This window comes from Bos taurus, chromosome 2 (genome assembly GCF_002263795.3).
Source record: "Bos taurus isolate L1 Dominette 01449 registration number 42190680 breed Hereford chromosome 2, ARS-UCD2.0, whole genome shotgun sequence".
Lineage (NCBI taxonomy): Eukaryota > Metazoa > Chordata > Mammalia > Artiodactyla > Bovidae > Bos > Bos taurus.
The window spans coordinates 89,294,418-89,313,400 of record NC_037329.1 but is presented as its reverse complement, the minus strand read 5'-3'; the positions used below and the strand labels follow the sequence as shown (position 1 = coordinate 89,313,400).

At 40.0% G+C, this 18,983-nt stretch overlaps 1 protein-coding gene across 1 annotated transcript in view; it reads right to left on the bottom strand.

Moving 5' to 3' along the window:
* Positions 1 to 18,983, bottom strand: part of AOX4 (aldehyde oxidase 4) — a 70,934-nt gene that overhangs the window by 41,208 nt on the left and 10,743 nt on the right. The window contains exons 5-12 of the mRNA NM_001281919.1: positions 15,753 to 15,879; positions 12,298 to 12,359; positions 9,421 to 9,504; positions 8,529 to 8,609; positions 6,320 to 6,464; positions 5,991 to 6,083; positions 1,635 to 1,786; positions 1,096 to 1,189 (exon numbers count right to left, since the gene is read on the bottom strand). Coding sequence (NP_001268848.1) covers positions 1,096 to 1,189; positions 1,635 to 1,786; positions 5,991 to 6,083; positions 6,320 to 6,464; positions 8,529 to 8,609; positions 9,421 to 9,504; positions 12,298 to 12,359; positions 15,753 to 15,879 — 838 coding nt within the window. The remainder of the gene's footprint in view (positions 1 to 1,095; positions 1,190 to 1,634; positions 1,787 to 5,990; positions 6,084 to 6,319; positions 6,465 to 8,528; positions 8,610 to 9,420; positions 9,505 to 12,297; positions 12,360 to 15,752; positions 15,880 to 18,983) is intronic.

Below are 18,983 nucleotides of genomic sequence, written 5' to 3'. Positions count from 1 at the left end.
AAATTGGAGAATATGCCCAAAGGGACAGATATGATGCACTGGTGGAAAGAGAGTGCAGTTGGGAGCCAGAGATGTGGGTTCTTTGTCTAGCTCCCGGGCTGGGTTGGCTGAGGCAGGTCCTGGAACCTTGGGCTTCTGGTTTCTCATGCATGATGGCAGGGTTGGACCCAGTACACTAACATGTCCTTTCTTGTTCTTATTGCCCATTGTACACCACTCACAACATTTGGGCTTTGAAGAACTTTAAAGCTATTTGGAAACTACCTAGTACAAAGTGAAAGTGAAGTCGCTCAGTCGTGGTTGCAAAGAGTAAGGCCTAGTATAAAGGAGGTTCACAAATGGGTAATGGGTACACTGGTTCCAGTGTATTTCATAGATGGGAAAACTGAGGCCCTGAGTCAAGAAAGGATAGATGACCTGTCCAAAGAGATAGAGATGGGATGAATGGCAGGGGTGGGATGCCTGATATATACTTTCCCCCCCTTAAACAGTTTACCATACTCTCTCTTTTGCTCCACCATAGTTTTAAAAATCTGATTTTAATCAAAGAGAAGGTATCTTATATCAATAGACCTGTGAATAACACACATTTGTCTTTATTTTTATTTCTTTAAGTTTAAATCATTTTCCCTTGGCAAAGTTTAAGCTATCTTTGACTAAAGAGAGAAGAAATGAGTAATATGCCCCACAAATTTGATTTTGTTTAAAATGAAAAGTACTATAAGGAAAAATTTCACCTTTATGAAACTGTGAAATAAAATATGCCATAAAACTTTAAAATCACATACATACACCTCATTAAATTTTCCTTTATCTGCCTTGATAGTACAATTTGGACTACGCATAAATACAGCCAACTAGTTCAGAAAAACTGTCAGGAGCAGTAACTTATGTGATCTACAAGATATAGAACATATGGAAAACAAGGTGATTGATCTCAGTTTCATCCTTATGTTTGAGGTAATGTAGATACAACCAGATATATTTGGTGAGTCTAAGTGAGATATATTTGGGTTCCTTGTTCATAGTTTGCAAAGGAGCTACGTAACTGATGTGATAATTATAAAATCAAATGCTTAAAGCTTGGTCTCTTACCTTTAGATATCAGATTGATGGTAGCATTTCCTGCTGCTAAGATGGGATTCAGGTCAGAATAGTTAGGCCTGCTCACCACATGCCCGCCTAAAGTCTAGATTAAAAAGAAAAGATGGCATTTTTAAAGCTACACTCAGTCATTTGAAAAATAAGGAATTATGTATACAGGGATCTTGTGTAAGCTTTAAAAATTCTCTTCTTTGTTTCAGAGAAAGATCTGGCAAACTTGAGGGGGGGGGGGGCGTGCAGCTAAATACAGTCAGACAACACAGTGTGCATGAGTCCCACTCCTCTGACGCCAATTCGAACTTATAGCTTGAGAAAATATTGCCTTTCCATGTGCCATGAGGAAAAAAACCTCTTTCAGAACTGACCCTAGCACGTGTCCAATAACATGGCGAAGTGAGGAGAATGGAGCCTGAGGAAACTCTAAATTCAGATATGCACTGTGCTGCTGTCAATACAATTCTCATTGTCCCAAAACCGTCTCTAAAGCCGCTCTGACACAGTCTTATCTCATATGACACTAGAGAACATACCGCCATGTTCCTAATCTGGGCTCCAGCAAGTGTTCTCAGGTGCTTCAGGAGAGCGTGGTAGGTCTTGGTCTTCTCCTTTGGTTGTTCAGAAACAATAAAACGTAAGGCATCATTCAACTGGGCCAGGCTGTATCCTGCGCCTATCGTCACCCCTGAAAGTAAGGTATGGAATTTAAACTTAAAGTGGAAGGTAACAAGATGCATGGGCTGCTTGGAAACACTCTTTCAAATATATCTTCTCTTTTCATATAAACTTAGAAGGACAGAAACAAAGATAAAGATATTTTGGCAATTTGCTTTATTCTCAAATATTAAGTACCAAAGATTTTTCTCTTTCATGTACACAGTTGTATCTGCCTTAGATTTTAGGACACCTCAACCATAGATATCTGAAACTCACTACTCTGTTTATTCCCAGTGTAGTGCTGTCCTGAATAGACGGATCAAGTGTGAAAATTTCAACCAAGATCCTGTAAGATTTTTACAAGATCATTACACTTGAGTGGAAGTTGACTTCCAAATCTGCATTGCTCATTTGCCCTTTTTCCAAACCATCTCTTCCTGTTGTTCCTTCATCATAACAAGAAGAGACACCTGCTGGAAACTTGGCTTAGTTCTATCTGCCTGTGAGCTTACAGGGAGTGTTTTGAGTAGTGATGTCTTCTACTTCATGCATTCTCAATGGGGGCAATACTGCCACCAAGGCAGTGAAAAAAATCTTATTCTTTTTATTTATAAAGCCCTGATACCCATACAGATATATGGTCTATCTGTGATGTTAAAATTTTATGGAGGATGATGAGAGAAAAAACGTCCATCACTCCTTAGAGTGAGAAATGATGAAAAGGTTGAGAAATACTGACTTAATTTTCCAGGTTCTAACATCCAGTCCCTCCATCTCTACCACACCCTAACCACATCCCTTCCTTCTAGCCCTTCTCCATACAGCCTGACCTTTCCTTGCTCCATCTCCTTCTGTGGCTCCATTAATATGGACTTTCCAACAAGAAAAAAAATAAGAAAAGAATGAGCAGACTAAGATGGGAAGATCAGAGGGGAAAGCAGATAATTCTCCATTTGATTTCTATTTACGTATCTGAGATTTACTCAGACGTATGATTTTTATCAAGACCATCCCCAAGAAAAAGAAATGCAAAAAAGCAAAATGGCTGTCTGAGGAGGCCTTACAAATGGCTGTGAAAAGAAGAGAAGTGAAAAGCAAAGGAGAAAAGGAAAGATACTCCCATTTGAATGCAGAGTTCCAAAGAATAGCAAGGAGAGATAAGAAAGCCTTCTCAGTGATTAATGCAAAGAAATAGAGGAAAACAATAGAATGGGAAGGACTATAGGTCTATTCAAGAAAATGAGAGATACCAAGGGAACATTTCATGCAAAGATGGGCTCCATAAAGGACAGAAATGGTATGGACCTAACAGAAGCAGAAGATATTAAGAAGAGGTGGCAACAATACACAGAAGAACTGCACAGAAAAGGTCTTCGCGACCCAGATAATCGCAATGGTGTGATCACTCACACTCACCTAGAGAATGGTATGGACCTAACAGAAGCAGAAGATATTAAGAAGAGGTGGCAAGAATACACAGAAGAACTGTACAGAAAAGGTCTTCACGACCCAGATAATCGCAATGGTGTGATCACTCACACTCACCTAGAGCCAGACATCCTGGAATGTGAAGTCAAGTGGGCCTTAGGAAGCATCACTATGAACAAAGCTAGTGGAGGTGATGGAATTCCAGTTGAGCTATTTCAAATCCTGAAAGATGATGCTGTGAAAGTGCTGCACTCAATATGTCAGCAAATTTGGAAAACTCAGCAGTGGCCACAGGACTAGAAAAGGTCAGTTTTCATTCCAATCCCAAAGAAAGGCGATGCCAAAGAATGCTCAAACTACTGCACAATTGCACTCATCTCACACGCTAGTAAAGTAATGCTCAAAATTCTCCAAGCTAGGCTTCAGCAATATGTGAACTGTGAACTTCCTGATGTTCAAGCTCATTTTAGAAAAGGCAGAAGAACCAGAGATCAAATTGCCAACATCCACTGGATCATGGAAAAAGCAAGAGAGTTCCAGAAAAACATCTATTTCTGCTTTATTGACTATGCCAAAGCCTTTGACTGTGTGGATCACAATAAACTGTGGAAAATTCTGAAAGAGATGGGAATACCAGACCACCTGACCTGCTTTTGAGAAACCTATATGCAGGTCAGGAAGCAACAGTTAGAACTGGACATGGAACAACAGACTGGTTCCAAATAGGAAAAGGAGTATGTGAAGGCTGTATATTGTCACCCTGCTTATTTAACTTCTATGCAGAGTACATCATGAGAAACGCTGGGCTGGAAGAAGCACAAGCTGGAATCAAGATTGCTGGGAGAAACATCAATAACCTCAGATATGCATATGATACCACCCTCATGGCAGAAAGTAAAGAAGAACTAAAGAGCCTCTTCATGAACGTGAAAGAGGAGAGTGAAAAAGTTGGCTTAAAGCTCAACATTCAGAAAACTAAGATCATGGCATCTGGTCCCATCACTTCATGGCAAATAGATGGGAGACAGTGGGAACAGTGGCTGACTTTATTTTTCTGGACTCCAAAATCACTGCAGATGGTGATTGCAGCTGTGAAATTAAAAGATGCTTAATCCTTGGAAGGAAAGTTATGACCTACCTAGACAGCATATTAAAAAGCAGAGACATTTCTTTGTCAACAAAGGTCCATCTAGTAAAGGCTAAGATTTTTCCAGTAGTCATGTATGGATGTGAGAGTTGGATATAAAGGAAGCTGAGTGCTGAAGAATTGATGCTTTTGAACTGTGGTGTTGGAGAAGACTCTTGAGAGTCTCTTGTACTGCAAGGAGATCCGGCCAGTCCGTTCTAAAGGAGATCAGTCTTGAATGTTCATTGGAAGGACATGTTGAAGCTGAAACTCCAATACTTTGGCCACCTGATGTGAAGAGCTGACTCATTTGATAAGACCCTGATGCCGGGGAAGATTGAGGGCAGGAGGAGAAGGAATGACAGAAGATGAGATGGTTGGATGGCATCACCGACTCAATGGACATGGGTTTAGGTAGACTCTGGGAGCTGGTGATGAACAGGGAGGCCTGGCATGCTGCGGTTCATGGGGTCGCCAAGAGTCGGACACGACTGAGCAACTGAACTGAACTGATGATTTTTATCCATTCACATGCTGAGTTTGGATAGTAGACAGTGGTACACGTGTCTCAGATAGCCTTATTTGGTGCATGATGAAGAAGGAATACTTGACTTGGAGTAAGAAGACTTAGGATCTAGTCCTGACTTGGCCATGTGTTAGCCGTGTGAAGTTCAGCAGTTACTTAAGCCTTTTGATCCTGTATGTTCTTTAGGAGAATGGGGATTTCAAGACAACCTGCTCTGTCTACCTCCCAGGGTTGTCATGAGAATCAAAACAAATAAGAGATGTGAGAACCCTTAGTAAATTGTGAAGACTGTAAAAATAAATAAGGTTGTTGTTTATAGTTAAATTTTCAAATCTTATGGCCCAGATCTTTTCTCTTTTTGGTGAGTGTGCATGTATATAGGATATGCCTCAAGCAAATTTGTGAATCAGGGAGTAATCAGGGAGTAGGCAAGAACCTTTCCTACTGGCCAAATAATGTCTTGCTGCTGCTGCTGCTAAGTCACTTTAGTAGTGTCCGACTCTGTGTGACCCCATAGACGGCAGCGCACCAGGCTCCCCGTCCCTGGGATTCTCCAGGCAAGAACACTGCAGTGGGTTGCCATTTCCTTCTCCAATAATGTCTTAAGTTTTCTTATTCAGTCACTCTCTCTATACTTGGCTGAGCTGTGTGCCATCCTCCTGCCATTATGGCTTCTATGACAATGTAGTCCATGGTGACACAGCTGGGTAGGCAGTTTGATAAAGCTCATAGAAGACTCACATAGGTGCTCAATAAATATTTCTGAAAGAGTAAATGAGGTCAGCTATTCTATGAAGATCTCAAATTAGTCCAGTTTTTGTAATTGATTAACAGCCCACTAGCAATGGCACCCCACTCCAGTACTCTTGCCTGGAAAATCCCATGGACAGAGGAGCCTGGTAGGCTATGGTCCATGGGGTCGAGAAGAGTTGGACACGACTGAGCGACTTCACTTTCACTTTTCACTTTCATGCATTGGAGAAGGAAATGGCAACCCACTCCATTGTTCTTGCCTGGAGAATCCCAGGGATGGGGAGCCTAGTGGGCTGTTGTCTATGGGGTCGCACAGAGTTGGACACGACTGAAGCGACTTAGCAGCAGCAGCAGCCAATGGTTACATCTTATTTGAAAAAAAAAAAAAAAGGTACGTACCATCATCTGTGCTATCCACGAAATATAGTTCTTGAAGCCCAAGTGGAGATATAAAAACCGGATGGAATTCATCTCTGAATTTAATGCTGGGTCCTTAAGGAGAAAAATATGTAAAACAATTAGAAAAGAAAGACAGTGATGTGTGGCTTGCTGATAATTCAAAGTGGAAATTACACAGCAACTCACTTGCAAAAGGAAACAACACAACATTCTAAAGGATCATAGGCACTCACTAATAAAAGTAAATTGCATTTGTGCAGAGTTTTAAAAGAGACACGTTTGACTTACCCCCAATCTAGACTAAAAAAACATGCCCCTAGACCACCTACCCACTGCAGTGTTCCCCATGATGATGGGGGCTTCAGGGAAACTGGTTTTCAGCTCCAGAAGGTCATTCAAGTTTACAGGAGTGATCCAGGTGGTCCTCTTCCCTCGGAACGTCAGCCTCCTTTTGTTCGGGTCTTCTGCCATTCTCTACAGGGAAGCAAAGCCAATAGACTTCCAAATAATGCTCTGGGTGTCTAAGTAGCCTGCTGTTTATTTTAGCTTTTTGAGACAACCTAACTTCTGGGTATCAGGAGAAGGTGGCCTTGTTTGAAGCTACCTAGATTGAGAAGATGTGTCTTAGCACCACGGAATAACTCTCATAATAGGTGTCTGGACATCAATAGCTGCATATAGAGTAGAGCAAACTCTGCATTTGTGAAGTGACTACACAGAGAGGAGGCAGCATGGCAGCTTGAAGGTATCTTAGCCTGGAATTAAAGGGCTAGGCTTCTTGCTCTAATTCTGCCGTAATGGTGACTCAGAGGGGCCCCTCCTTTGGAGATTAGATTCTTTGGAAATTAGATTCTTCGGTAGGACAGAAATTGCTTATTAGCAATATTATCCTTGGGTAAAAAAATCCCTTAAATCATTCATCTGGTAGAGTATAAATGGATACTTTTACAACTTTGTACATATATATAATATTAAAATATATATCAAATATACTGCTGCTGCTACTGCTAAGTCACTTCAGTTGTGTCCAACTCTGTGCGACCCCATAGACAGCTCACCAGGCTCTGCCGTCCTTGGGATTCTCCAGGCAAGAACACTGGAGTGGGTTGCCATTTCCTTCTCCAATGCATGAAAGTGAAAAGTAAAAGTGAAGTCGTTCAGTCGTGTCCGACTCTGTGCAACCCCATAGACGGCAGCCCACCAGGCTCCCCCGTCCTTGGGATTCGCCAGGCAAGAACACTGGAGTGGGTTGCCATTTCCTTCTCCAATGCATGAAAATGCATTGAAAAGTGAAAGTGAAGTCGCTCAATTGTGTCCAACTCTTAGTGACCCCATGGACTGCAGCCTACCAGGCTCCTCCATCCATGGGATTTTCAAGGCAAGAGTACTGGAGTGGGGTGCCGTTGCCTTCTCTGATCAAATATACTAATATATTTAAAATATCTATCTTTATCTACATATCTACATGTACAAATAATCATTAAACACGAGGTGTGTCCAGGTTCTCACGCTTTGAGGGGTGTGTGTGTGAGACAGGCGGGGACCTGGGACCTTTTGCTCGAATACTGTAATGCTTGCCCCTTGAGTAAGGAGTTATCTCTCCTTGAGTAACAAAATACAAGGAAACTGCATGGGTCAAAAATAACTACGTGCATGCGCAACTGAGGCAAATTCTGAACAAATAATACAAAGAGACCCAAAAACCCAGCTGCCGCTTTTGAAGAGCCCAGAGAAAAAGCAGGGTACTGCGCACACCCCCTGCACACGACATCACCTAAGGGGTGGGCAAACCACTTAAACCATCCCTTCGGGTTGACCCCTGGACACACCCCTACCCTCACACCATATAAGGAACAAGCTCATCACCCCCTCAGGGAGCAAGCAAGCAGAGAGGGGACCTGTTGTGTGTTTTGACTCCCCCATGCTGCAGCAGGGGCCCTAGTAAAGGTTTACCTGAATTTCTTGTCTGGCCTCTGATAGGTTTCTACTGATTAAGGAGGCCAAGAACCCTGGTTGGTAACATAGGGACTGAAGCCTTCTGAGAAGCCAGTAGAATCATAGCCTTCACCTCATGCTCTCTTCAGGACAGAGGCATGGAATAGAAAGATGGGCATATCACACTATTTGTGTTATTCTCTCTCTCTCCCCACTGAGTTGAGAACACAGAGGTTAAGAGTAGGAATAATGAAATCCCATTATAATAAGTATCATCTGATTTTTACTTTACTAGTTTTACAAAATGTCTTTGACGCATCTCACTGTGTAGCTGTGTGATCTTGGTTAAGTCACCTACACTCTCTGAGCTCAGGATCTTCAATGGAGGGGTGGACCCAAGCACCCCTGTGGTCCCGGCAGCACCGCTTTCCTAAGCTGTCTGTTTTATACTATTCACAGTGGAGCTGAACATGTTTCTAAAAATGGGTTATCATGTTGGACACACTTCCAACTTTTAGGATCTAAAACTCAGTAGTCTCATAGTATAAGGCAAAATGCTTAAACCACATCATGTTATAAGACAACAAAAGTAAAGTATCTTACTATCAGTTCAGGAGGGAATATAGGTTCCTGGGTTGGATCGAAGGGCTGGAATTCATCTTCGTTGTACAGCTTGGTACACATCTCAACAAAACAAAACACAAATGGAACTTCAGAGATGCTGAGAGATGTACAGGAGTCTCTCAGTGTGAAACTTCAGAGTCAGAGCCTGCATCTGACATTCTGTATATAAAATAGAAGCCCCAGAGCCACAGGGCAGCCCTGGCAGAATTCCTCCCTGCCTCAGCGGACACTGATGGTTTCCCTGGCAGATCTGCTGGGCTCTGGGCTTCCTCTTTTGGTGTCAGGAATTAGATTTTAACTTCTGTCTGGGTCTCAGGTATCACTGGCAGGTGTTTATCTGCCATAGGCATGAAGACATGTCCCTGCTTTCATCCCTTGTAGTGCTTGCTGGGGGGGTGACAGAGTGGGTAAGCCCAGATTAAGGCACAGAAATTTGTAGTGCTTCTGAAGGAAAATAGTCTTCTGTGGTGACTAGCCTCATGAAAGTCTGTGCACGTATGCTCAGTCATGTCCGACTCTGTGCAACCCCATAGATTGTAGCCCACCAGGTTCCTCTGTCCATGGAATTTTCTAGGCAAGAATACTGGAGTGGGTTGCCATTTCCTCCTCCAGGGGATCTTCCTGACCCAGGGACTGAACCCACGTCTCTTACGTCTCCTGCACTGCAGGCGGATTCTTTTACCACTGTGCCACCTGGGAAGCCCCTCATGAAAGTCATGGGCTTGCTAATCTGGGGGACTTGTAAAAGCTGTTTATGCCTTGAATTCACTAACTTTACATTTTATTCACTGAAAAGACTAGAATAATAAATTTGGATTGATGTGGGCATGTTTCAGTCAATTCCAACTTAAGTAGAATAATAGATACTTACTTTTTCCTGTCTACTTGTGAAAGACTTCTCTTCTTGATCCATGCAACATTTTCCTGATCCTTTCATTTGACAAACAGTTGATTCCTTAGGAAGTAATACAGTTTATAACAAATCCATTGGTTGATTTTTAAACACAAACCTGAGCACCCAGCAGTGCCCAGGCCCCAGAGGAGCTATGGAAGAAGTAACAGAGCCCATCCTGGCCCTCAGTGAAGCGAAAGTCACTCAGCCGTGTCTGACTCTTTGCGAACCTATGGACTGCAGTCCATGGAATTCTCCAGGCCAGAATATTGGAGTGGGTAGCTCTTCCCTTCTTCAGGGGATCTTCCCAACCCAGGGATTGAACCCAGGTCTTCCACATTGCAGGCAGATTCTTTACCAGCTGAGCCACAAGGGAAGCCCAAGAATACTGGAGTAGGTAGCCTATCCCTTCCCCAGGGGGTCTTCCCAACCTAGGAATTGAACTGGGGCCTCCTACACTGTAGGCAGATTCTATACCATCTTAGCTACCAGGGAAGCTCAGGGACTCTGTAATGGAGTGGGACAGAGTATAAGCTATTCCATAACTGAAGGATCAGACAAAATGCATGGAGTGTGCAACCATGTTCCTGCTAGGGTCTTATAAATGGTTCTGCTTGAGTTTCAGGGGAAGATGAAGGCGGTTAGAGGAAGGTGGGTCAGTCAGCTAAGGCTTCCTACTGGAAGTGAGGTCAAAGGAGTATAGTTACAAGGTGGTAATTAGAAAGACAAACAGCTGGCTTTTCATCAGAAGGGTGATGCATGTGTATTTTTTAATGAAGTCCTGGGAAGACAAACTGCCTTTAAGATGTCCTGTATATAAATATAAATAGACTGAAAAACCTGAGTTTCTTTGAATGTTTTTGGAGCTATTCCGAAGTATTTGGAGAACGCAAGTCCCAAAACATTTTGCCTTAATTTTCAGGACATTTCATGTAGAGTCAAAGTAGTGTTTTTGGCCTGAATTCACCTGTCAGTTCCTGCAACTCTCAAACAAATCATCATTCCTGTTTGCCGTTTTCACATGTAGACACAGCCTAAGGGTCTGTGGTGGTCTGGAGACCTATGGTTTGGCTTTATACGTGGAGTCAAAGAGACCTGGGTTCTAGTTCCTGCTTTAACACATACTAGCTGGATTGAATTCGTTAAATTAGGAAAATAAAACCCGCCCCAAGAGGTCAGATTTAAATATGTGACAGGTGTGCGCAGTATCTGACACACAGGAAGCACTGCAGGAATGGTGGTGGGTATTTTCACTCATAAGGTAACTGTCCAGAGTTGAGAAGGGATTTGGACTTTGTGACAACATCATGCACAATAAAGGGACCAACTAGTGGCTGAATGTGGGGACCCTGAGTGAGTGTGACAAAATGTCTACTTTTGTATGTATTTATACAGCACAACATAAAAAATATCTTACTCAGGATTTAAAATAAACTAGCCTGTAGTTTGGAAATTTTTTTGAAATTCTTTGTTTCTGGTCTACACAAAGATTTCTTTTAGATGTTTTAGTATTTGGAATGAACTTGCAGCCTTTGAGTTGGTTTTGGTCAATCAAAATTATATAAAAATAATTTTTTACATAAAAATGGGTGATGAAAAACACAACTGAATACTTGTCATGATGATGTCTAGTCTTGATATTTAACTTTATGAAAACTAAATCTATCTCAAGACATCACCCCCCTCCAGGCCATATACTAAATCATTCTTTTACAGCTTCCTTCAACCTATTTGATTCTTTGATCTCTCAGTTTGGAAGCTGATTTGGATTTCTTTCTCACTGCCTCCTTTATCATCTAGAGGTTATGATTCTGGCAATCCTCTTCCTGAAAGTTATCATTTTGGGCCCATATCTACCACACTGGTTTAGGTCCTCATTCCCTCATTCACGGGATATTGCACTAGTCCTTGCCCTCATCCCCATCCTCTCTTTCCAGGCTTATTTTTCTTATAGACAGGTGCCAAGAATTTTGAAATATTGTTCTTGTGTGACTTCTAGCTTGAGAATAAACAATGACTATATAGTAGGTATCAGCTTTGAGCCTAAATTCCTTAATGCTTCAGCCACATCAATTTCTTAGTTGAACTTTGGACATCCTTTCTTTTTTTCTACTTCCATACATTTTCTTACTGGAAATTTTTTAATGGCCTCTCTTTACCCATCCGTTAATATCACTTCCTTTAAGACCTGGCTCATAACTCTCATTCTCCAATAAGTCTCCTCTGTATCTTCCCTCCCCACTCATTGATTCTGTTTAATCCGTATTCCTCTAAAATTTATTTACAAGGTAGAGAGGCTATGCTGGTGTGCTGTGCTGCACTCAGTCGTGTCTGACTCTTTGTGACTCAATGGACTATAGCACACCAGGTCCTCTGTCCATGGGATTTTCCTGGCAAGAACACTGCAGTTAGTAGCCATTTTTCTACTCCAGGGGGTCTTCCCAACCTAGGGATGGAGCCCAAGTCTCCTAAATCTCCTGCATTGGTAGGCAGATGCCTTACCACTGTGCCACCTGGGAAGCCCGCTAGAGAGGATATATTGAGCTTTTAATATCTTGCTTTTCAACTATGTGTTTATTGTTTTTTAATCTATATATTTAATTTTCTTCTATAGGCTTTGCATTTCTTGAAGTCATGGACCACATACTTTACTTCTAAAGACAGTGCCTAATTTAGGGCTGTAAACAAGATAGATATTAAAGATTTATTTTTAAAAACAACAATAGTGGCATTTAATAACTTTCAGTGGATAGAAAGCACAACATTTTAGAGATAACTGAATGCAATAGACAGTTTTACACAAAGGATTTTTAATATGTTAAATTAACTGAAAAAATATTTTTTATCATTACTTACCGCACAGAAAGTTTTTCCACTTTCTACAATTGGTCGGTATCCAGTACAGCGGCACAAATTACCTGAAGAAGAAATTGGTGTTTAAGGAATGATAGAGATATATTGCATAGTTGTGCTTTTTTTCATTGGAATAGCTATATTAGTAGTTTTTCGGTTTCTACTTTTTGTTTCTCAAACCAGCAAAATGGTTCTTTGAAACAGAAATGCCCTTCAAAAATTAGAATATACTTGTGATTACAGTTTTATCCTGAAATATCACAGAGATCTCTATAGTTTTTTCCCTTCCTACCTTATTTCCCACCCCTGTGCTAACTCATGTAACATGTGACCACCGTCCCCCATAACATCTCACACGGGCCCCTTTGTTAAGCTTCTCTCATGTAGTCTCTTCTGCCTCAAAGGTCCTCTTGGGGAGATTGTGTCCATTTATCAGGGCCACAGCCCCCCTCCTCCATGGAATCTGCTCTAACACCCCAGCCAGAGCCGTACATTCATTGTCTGGATCCTTCCCCAGGTCTATCGCTGACCATGTTGGAGTAGGGTCATTTATGTGCATGCTTCATTTCCTTCATTGGCTCTTAAGCTCATGGAGAAAGCAAAGACAGTCTTAGATGTTCTTGAATCCTCCCAGTACAGCATAGTAGGTGTTCAATAAGGACCTGGTATTGTTTTAATTAGTCATTTCAAAATATGGTAGAAACAGTGATGAAACCACTGTCCTTTAAAAAAAGTATATTCACAGCCATTAAAAAGAATACATTTGAATCAGTTCTAATGAGGTGGATGAAACTGGAGCCTATTATACAGAGTGAAGTAAGCCAGAAAGAAAAACACCAATACAGTATACTAACGCATATATATGGAATTTAGAAAGATGGTAACAATAACCCTGTATACAAGACAGCAAAAGAGACACTGATGTATAGAACAGTCTTTTGGACTCTGTGGGAGAGGGAGAGGGTGGGATGATTTGGGAGAATGACATTGAAACATGTATAATATTGTATATGAAACGAGTCACCAGTCCAGGTTCGATGCATGATACTGGATGCTTGGGGCTGGTGCACTGGGACGACCCAGAGGGATGGTATGGGGAGGGAAGAGGGAGGAGGGTTCAGGATGGGGAACACATGTATACCTGTGGCGGATTCATGTTGCAAAACCAATACAATATTGTAAAGTTTAAAAAATAAAATAAAATATTAAAAAAAATTTAAAAAGTATATTCAAATTTGAAGCCAGTATAAATGATATTTATAAAGAGGTTTTAGTAATATGGGAAAATTCTTATGTTGTATAGTTAAAAATTGTATATGTACTATGCAATTGCATACATGATAGTCACAAGTATTTAAAATAAGCCTTACAAAAACTATGTACAGAAGAGACTGAAAGAGAAGCATCTTGACTGTGGTTGTCTTCTAGTAGCAGGAATATGAATGAGTTTTTCCTTATCTTTTCATTTTTTTTTCATTTTTCATAATAGAAATACATCATTTTTATGTTAAAAATAAATTTAAGATTATTATGTTCAAATACAGTTTAAAAATTTCAGAAGCAATGTATATATGTGAACTGGGCAGCTTTAGTTAGCTAGAAGCAAAGTGTTATTTGGAAACTTGTTGCCAGTGAGTCATGTGGAAAAACTGGATAATAGGTTTACTTCTCTTTTTTTATTTGAGCAAAAATTGTTTAGAAAGAAACTACATGCACAAGGATGGATTTAGATTCCATATTTTATCTTTCCTTTTGCTTAAGAAGAAAGAATACAGGAGTTTGTGAGTTATAAATCTCTCTTTGGCATAGAAAAAAGGAGTTGAAATACCTAGAACATAGCTGTAGGGCATGAGATTGAACTATTTAAGAGGCAAAGGACAATTTCTCATTGATAAACAGCGAGAAAGCATTAAAAGCTAGATAGAGCTATATCAAAGCTTTCAGTTTTGTTTGCCACATAATCAGAAGCGCTAGTAAAAGCCCACCAAGGGAAACTAATAGCACCCATTACAGAAAATTTTCTGATTCTAAGGGAGAAAAATATGGAAATTCAAAATTTTTCTTTTCTTAGTCTTGAAGAAAAAAACAAGATTAAATGAAGTGGTCATTTGTATCAGCTGATCATTATAGAAGGTATGTGTCATGTCTAATTGCATTCCTTTTGAGTTTTTATTTGATCAGTTTTCTTAAAACATGAACATAAAGGTTATCAGTGTGCCTAGCATTTATAATTCTAGAAAGAGATCAAGTAAATGAAGTGTGAAACAAAAAATACTCTCGAAGTTATCCTTGCCTAGAATAAAGTTATCTTTATAATTTAGCCAAACTTTACAGCCGTCTCCTGGTGGTTAAGTGAGTTATAGGCATAGAATCTGGGAGGAAATAATTCATGTTTATAAGGCTGTCTGTGCGTATTCAAAGACACATACAAAAAGTAAGGCAAATCACAAGAACTTTACTTTTCAAAGCTCTAAATATCTCGTTAGTGTGGGTTATTTTATAAAACAAAGATTATCTATTATTCAAATTTATTCAGGTTTAGTTAAAATTATAATTGAAACCATTGGCCAAAATTCTTATAATACTTAATGAGAAACTGAAAAATGTTGAATGTAGAAGTTGATGAGAGATAAGGGAAAATATTAGTGAATATTTATATTCTAGTTATCATGCAACTTAAGTTGAAATTTTACTTTGTTTTAGTCTGTATCTTTTCATCATAAAACTGAATTTTTGTGTAGGTTTGTTTACCGAAAGGGACAGAGAGTTTTCTTACAACGTTTCGAGGTTTTCTTCCACAGCTTTCTTCAAAGAACTAGTAACTGCTTACCTTGAACCTAGTATGTTAATTGAAGGAAACTACATTTGATAAAATGCTTTTTTTTGGTACTAAATTCACTTAAATTCGATAGCTCTTTTGTCATAGGAGATTGAGTTGCTCACCAAGCTTATCTGTGATAACTAATTCCTGTTTATGGGCTTCTTGATCTTGTAATGAACCCAACCAGAACAGAAAAAGGTAAAGTTTCTGAAATCTATTCTCTTTGTAAAATTAATTTTAGTAAGTAAAGTTAATGAATGATTCTAACAGAATGATTTAAAAATAAACCAAAAAATCTCATTCTTGTACACTACCCAGATTTCCACATTTGGAAACTATTGTATTAAAAATGTTAGAAACAGTCTGTTTGAATGCTTTTGCAGAGTGACTACAGGCTCCATTAAAGGAGAAAGGTTTGTAATGAAACAGTATTGCCCCAATTCTTGGCACCAATGCTGACCAATGAGGGCGGCCCTTCCTAGAGAGGACTGAGGTCAAGATGAGGGCTAATGAGGCCTACTTGTTGACCAGGTGCCTGGAACCCCAAAGCTTCTCTCCACCAGCTGGGGCCTTCTTCCCTCCTTCCTTGGGCACCTCCCTCTAGAAGTCCTGCCTGCTGAGGGCTGAGAAATCTTACCTCCAAGAGCTTCGGTTATCTGCTCAGGGGTGGGCTCCGGGTGGTTCCTCAGCAGCGTGTAGATGGACATCACCATTCCTGGGCTGCAGAAGCCACACTGTGTCCCATGACACTTGGCAAGTCTTTCCTGGGGAAAAATGGTACATTACTTCTACTTTAAACCTCCCATTTCCCTTCCTTGTATACCAGATAGGAGCAAAGCTTATATATTTAGCTTTCTAGAGATAACTGCAGGGTGAAAAATGTCATTCTGGAAGAATATTTCTATTTCTTGAAATCATGTTTCGCCTACCCACTCAAGAAAAGCCTATTGGCATGTATTAAGTTATTTTACTCTCTAGACTCTCTGGTTTCTTTTCCTGTGAAATAAGAATATAGTTTAAGTAGTGAGTAAAATGCTTTGAAGTCATGTTCATGTGGGTTTAGGTCCTTCCTGTATTCATTAATTGTGGGTCTCTGGATGATTTATTTTACTTTATTCCTTTCTTCATCTTTTTCACTTCCTTTTAAAAAGACTTTTTTTTTTTTTTAATTGGAGTATAATTGCTTTTGGGGCTTCCTTGGTGGCTCAGTGGTAAAGAATCTGTCAATGCAGGAGATGCATTTTGATCCTTGGGTCAGGAATATTCCCCGGAGAAGTAAATGGCAACTTGCTCCAGTATCCTTGGCTGGGAAATCCTATGGACAGAGGATCCTGGGGCGCTGCAGTCCACAGGATAGCAAAAGAGTTGGACACAGCTTAGTGACTAAACAACATTATATTGCTTTACAATGTTGTGTTATTAATAGTTTGTGCTGTGCAACAACGTGAGTCAGTATACATACATCCCCTCCCTCATATGCCTCTCTCCCAACCCACCCCACATCCCATCACTCTAGGTCACCACAGAGATGCAGCTGAGCTCCCTGTCTTATACAGCAGCTTCCCACTAGTTATCTACTTTACACATTGTTGTCATTTTAGTTGCTAAATCATGTCCAACTCCTTTGTAATCCCATGGACAGAGGAGCCTGGCAGGCTCCACATGGTGGTGTATATATGTCAATAATATTCTCTCAATTCATCCTACCCTCTCCTTCCCACCCTGTGTCCACAAGTTATTCCCATCTTTTAAATTAGAATAATAATGGTATCTATGGCACAAGATAACTGAGAATAAATAAATGAGTATATACAATCATTTAACAGTCTCTGGCAAGTAAGTTTTATCTTCTTCATTTATATTCTGTAATGTTTTATGGATTAAATGACAATCTATATACATGCTTTGAAAATTGTGAAGTATAATTTAGTAGTGTTGTACCATTTACATAATTTATGCACTTTCAACTTTATGCATTTAAATATAACAAAACAATAAAAAAAAGAGAGTGCAAAACAGAAACAGAATGCGAAATGACAATTTACTTTGTCCATTCTATACAAAGACCCCATCCATGAATGAATGGGAAACATGACTCTGTGGGTCCCACTGTGTGTCTCTGTCCCATGTCTTTCTCAATGAGTTGAGGATACTTCAGTTCACTGGCCTGAATGTGATTCATATGTTTTTAAATAAACATTTTTCAAACAGCATGACCCTTAAGATGGAAGCCAAATACTTCATCTGTGGTTCAACTGAAAGGAAAGACATTGTTCTAGTGCTAGAGGAAAATATGGCTGTGTTGGGTTTACTGCTAGAAGGCAAGTTGTTTCAGATGTGTCATATAGACAGACACAGCACATGTGCTGGTAAATATTTAACAACTGGATCTCTGGGAAGACAGTCCTTATTTGTAGCTTCTACTATTTTTGGTAATATAAATATTTCCATGGAGGCTGAGGTTAAACTTCTGATGTGATGTCATTGAATGTGGATACACTTACAAGGTACTTCCACTGTGTAGCTACAATAGACATAAATGTCCTCAAAAGCATAGGTGATAGAAAAATGTAGTAAAATGATTGGGATACAGTAAAAGTTACTATTTATTAACTTTGTTTTTAATATCATTTACCTACTTTTAAGTTTGTATAGTTTAGTTTTTAGTAACAGCTGTGCTTAAAGCCTGGCTCACAAAATCCCTAACATTTACCAAGCGGCTCTCAGTTCAGTTCAGTTCAGTCGCTCAGTCATGTCCGACTCTTTTTGACCCCATGAACCACAGCACACCAGGCCTCCCTGTCCATCACCAACTCCTGGAGATTACCCAAACTTATGTCCATTGAGTCGGTGATGCCATCCAACCATCTCATCCTCTGTTGTCGGCGTCTCCTCCTGCCCTTAATCTTTCCCAGAAGTAATCCAAGTCTATGCCCCAACCAGTAACACTGAAGAAGCTGAAGTTAAACGGTTCTATGAAGACCTACAAGACCTTTTAGAACTAACACCCAAAAAAGTTGTCCTTTTCATTATAGGGGACTGGAATGCAAAAGTAGGAAGTCAATAAACACCTGGAGTAACAGGCAAATTTGGCCTTGGAGTACAGAATGAAGCAGGGCAAAGGCTAATAGAGTTTTGCCAAGAGAACACACTGGTCATAGCAATCACCCTCTTCCAACAACACAAGAGAAGCGGCTCTCACATGCCAGTAAAAGCCTGTTTGGGACACTCCTGAACTATCAAGTATTGTCAGAATTTGGGAGGAAGAAATCTGATAAGCTGCAGCATTAGGTTGTTTCCATAACTGTTAAGATGGTGAGCCAAGTGTGGAGTAAGAGCTTAATAAGGTCAAAAAGTCATTAAGTTTACAGTTGAAAGACAAGCACTACCAAAAGTGCTCATAAATGCAACATATCAACAGAGGAAGCTCTGTGCCTCCATGTTCTAACACAACCTTCTAGGGGAAGAAATTTCCAAGGAGATTACAGCAATCCATAATTTTCTTTCTACACCCTGCTTTTAAAACTTAACCTCCGAAGAAACTCTTGTTCAATAGTACATAAAAGTAATATTGCAGTTTCTTTTAAAAAGTCCCCTGAACATAGTATCAATAAATACTTCGTCATTTTAGTTCTGCTTTATTGTAGCATGGTGTTCAGCTTCTCATGAGACATTTGGGGAGTATTTGTATACAAGATTAGCTTCTTATTCACAGTTTAGTAATTTTGAAATGTGGTAGACAAGTAGTATCTTCTATAAACTTCTAGTTTCCTATCTCATTTTCTTCTCTTATCAGACTGGGTTGTCCTTGTTTTAGTTTAGGGCAAGGATGAGACTGAGAAGTTAAGATATATTAAAATTATGAAGA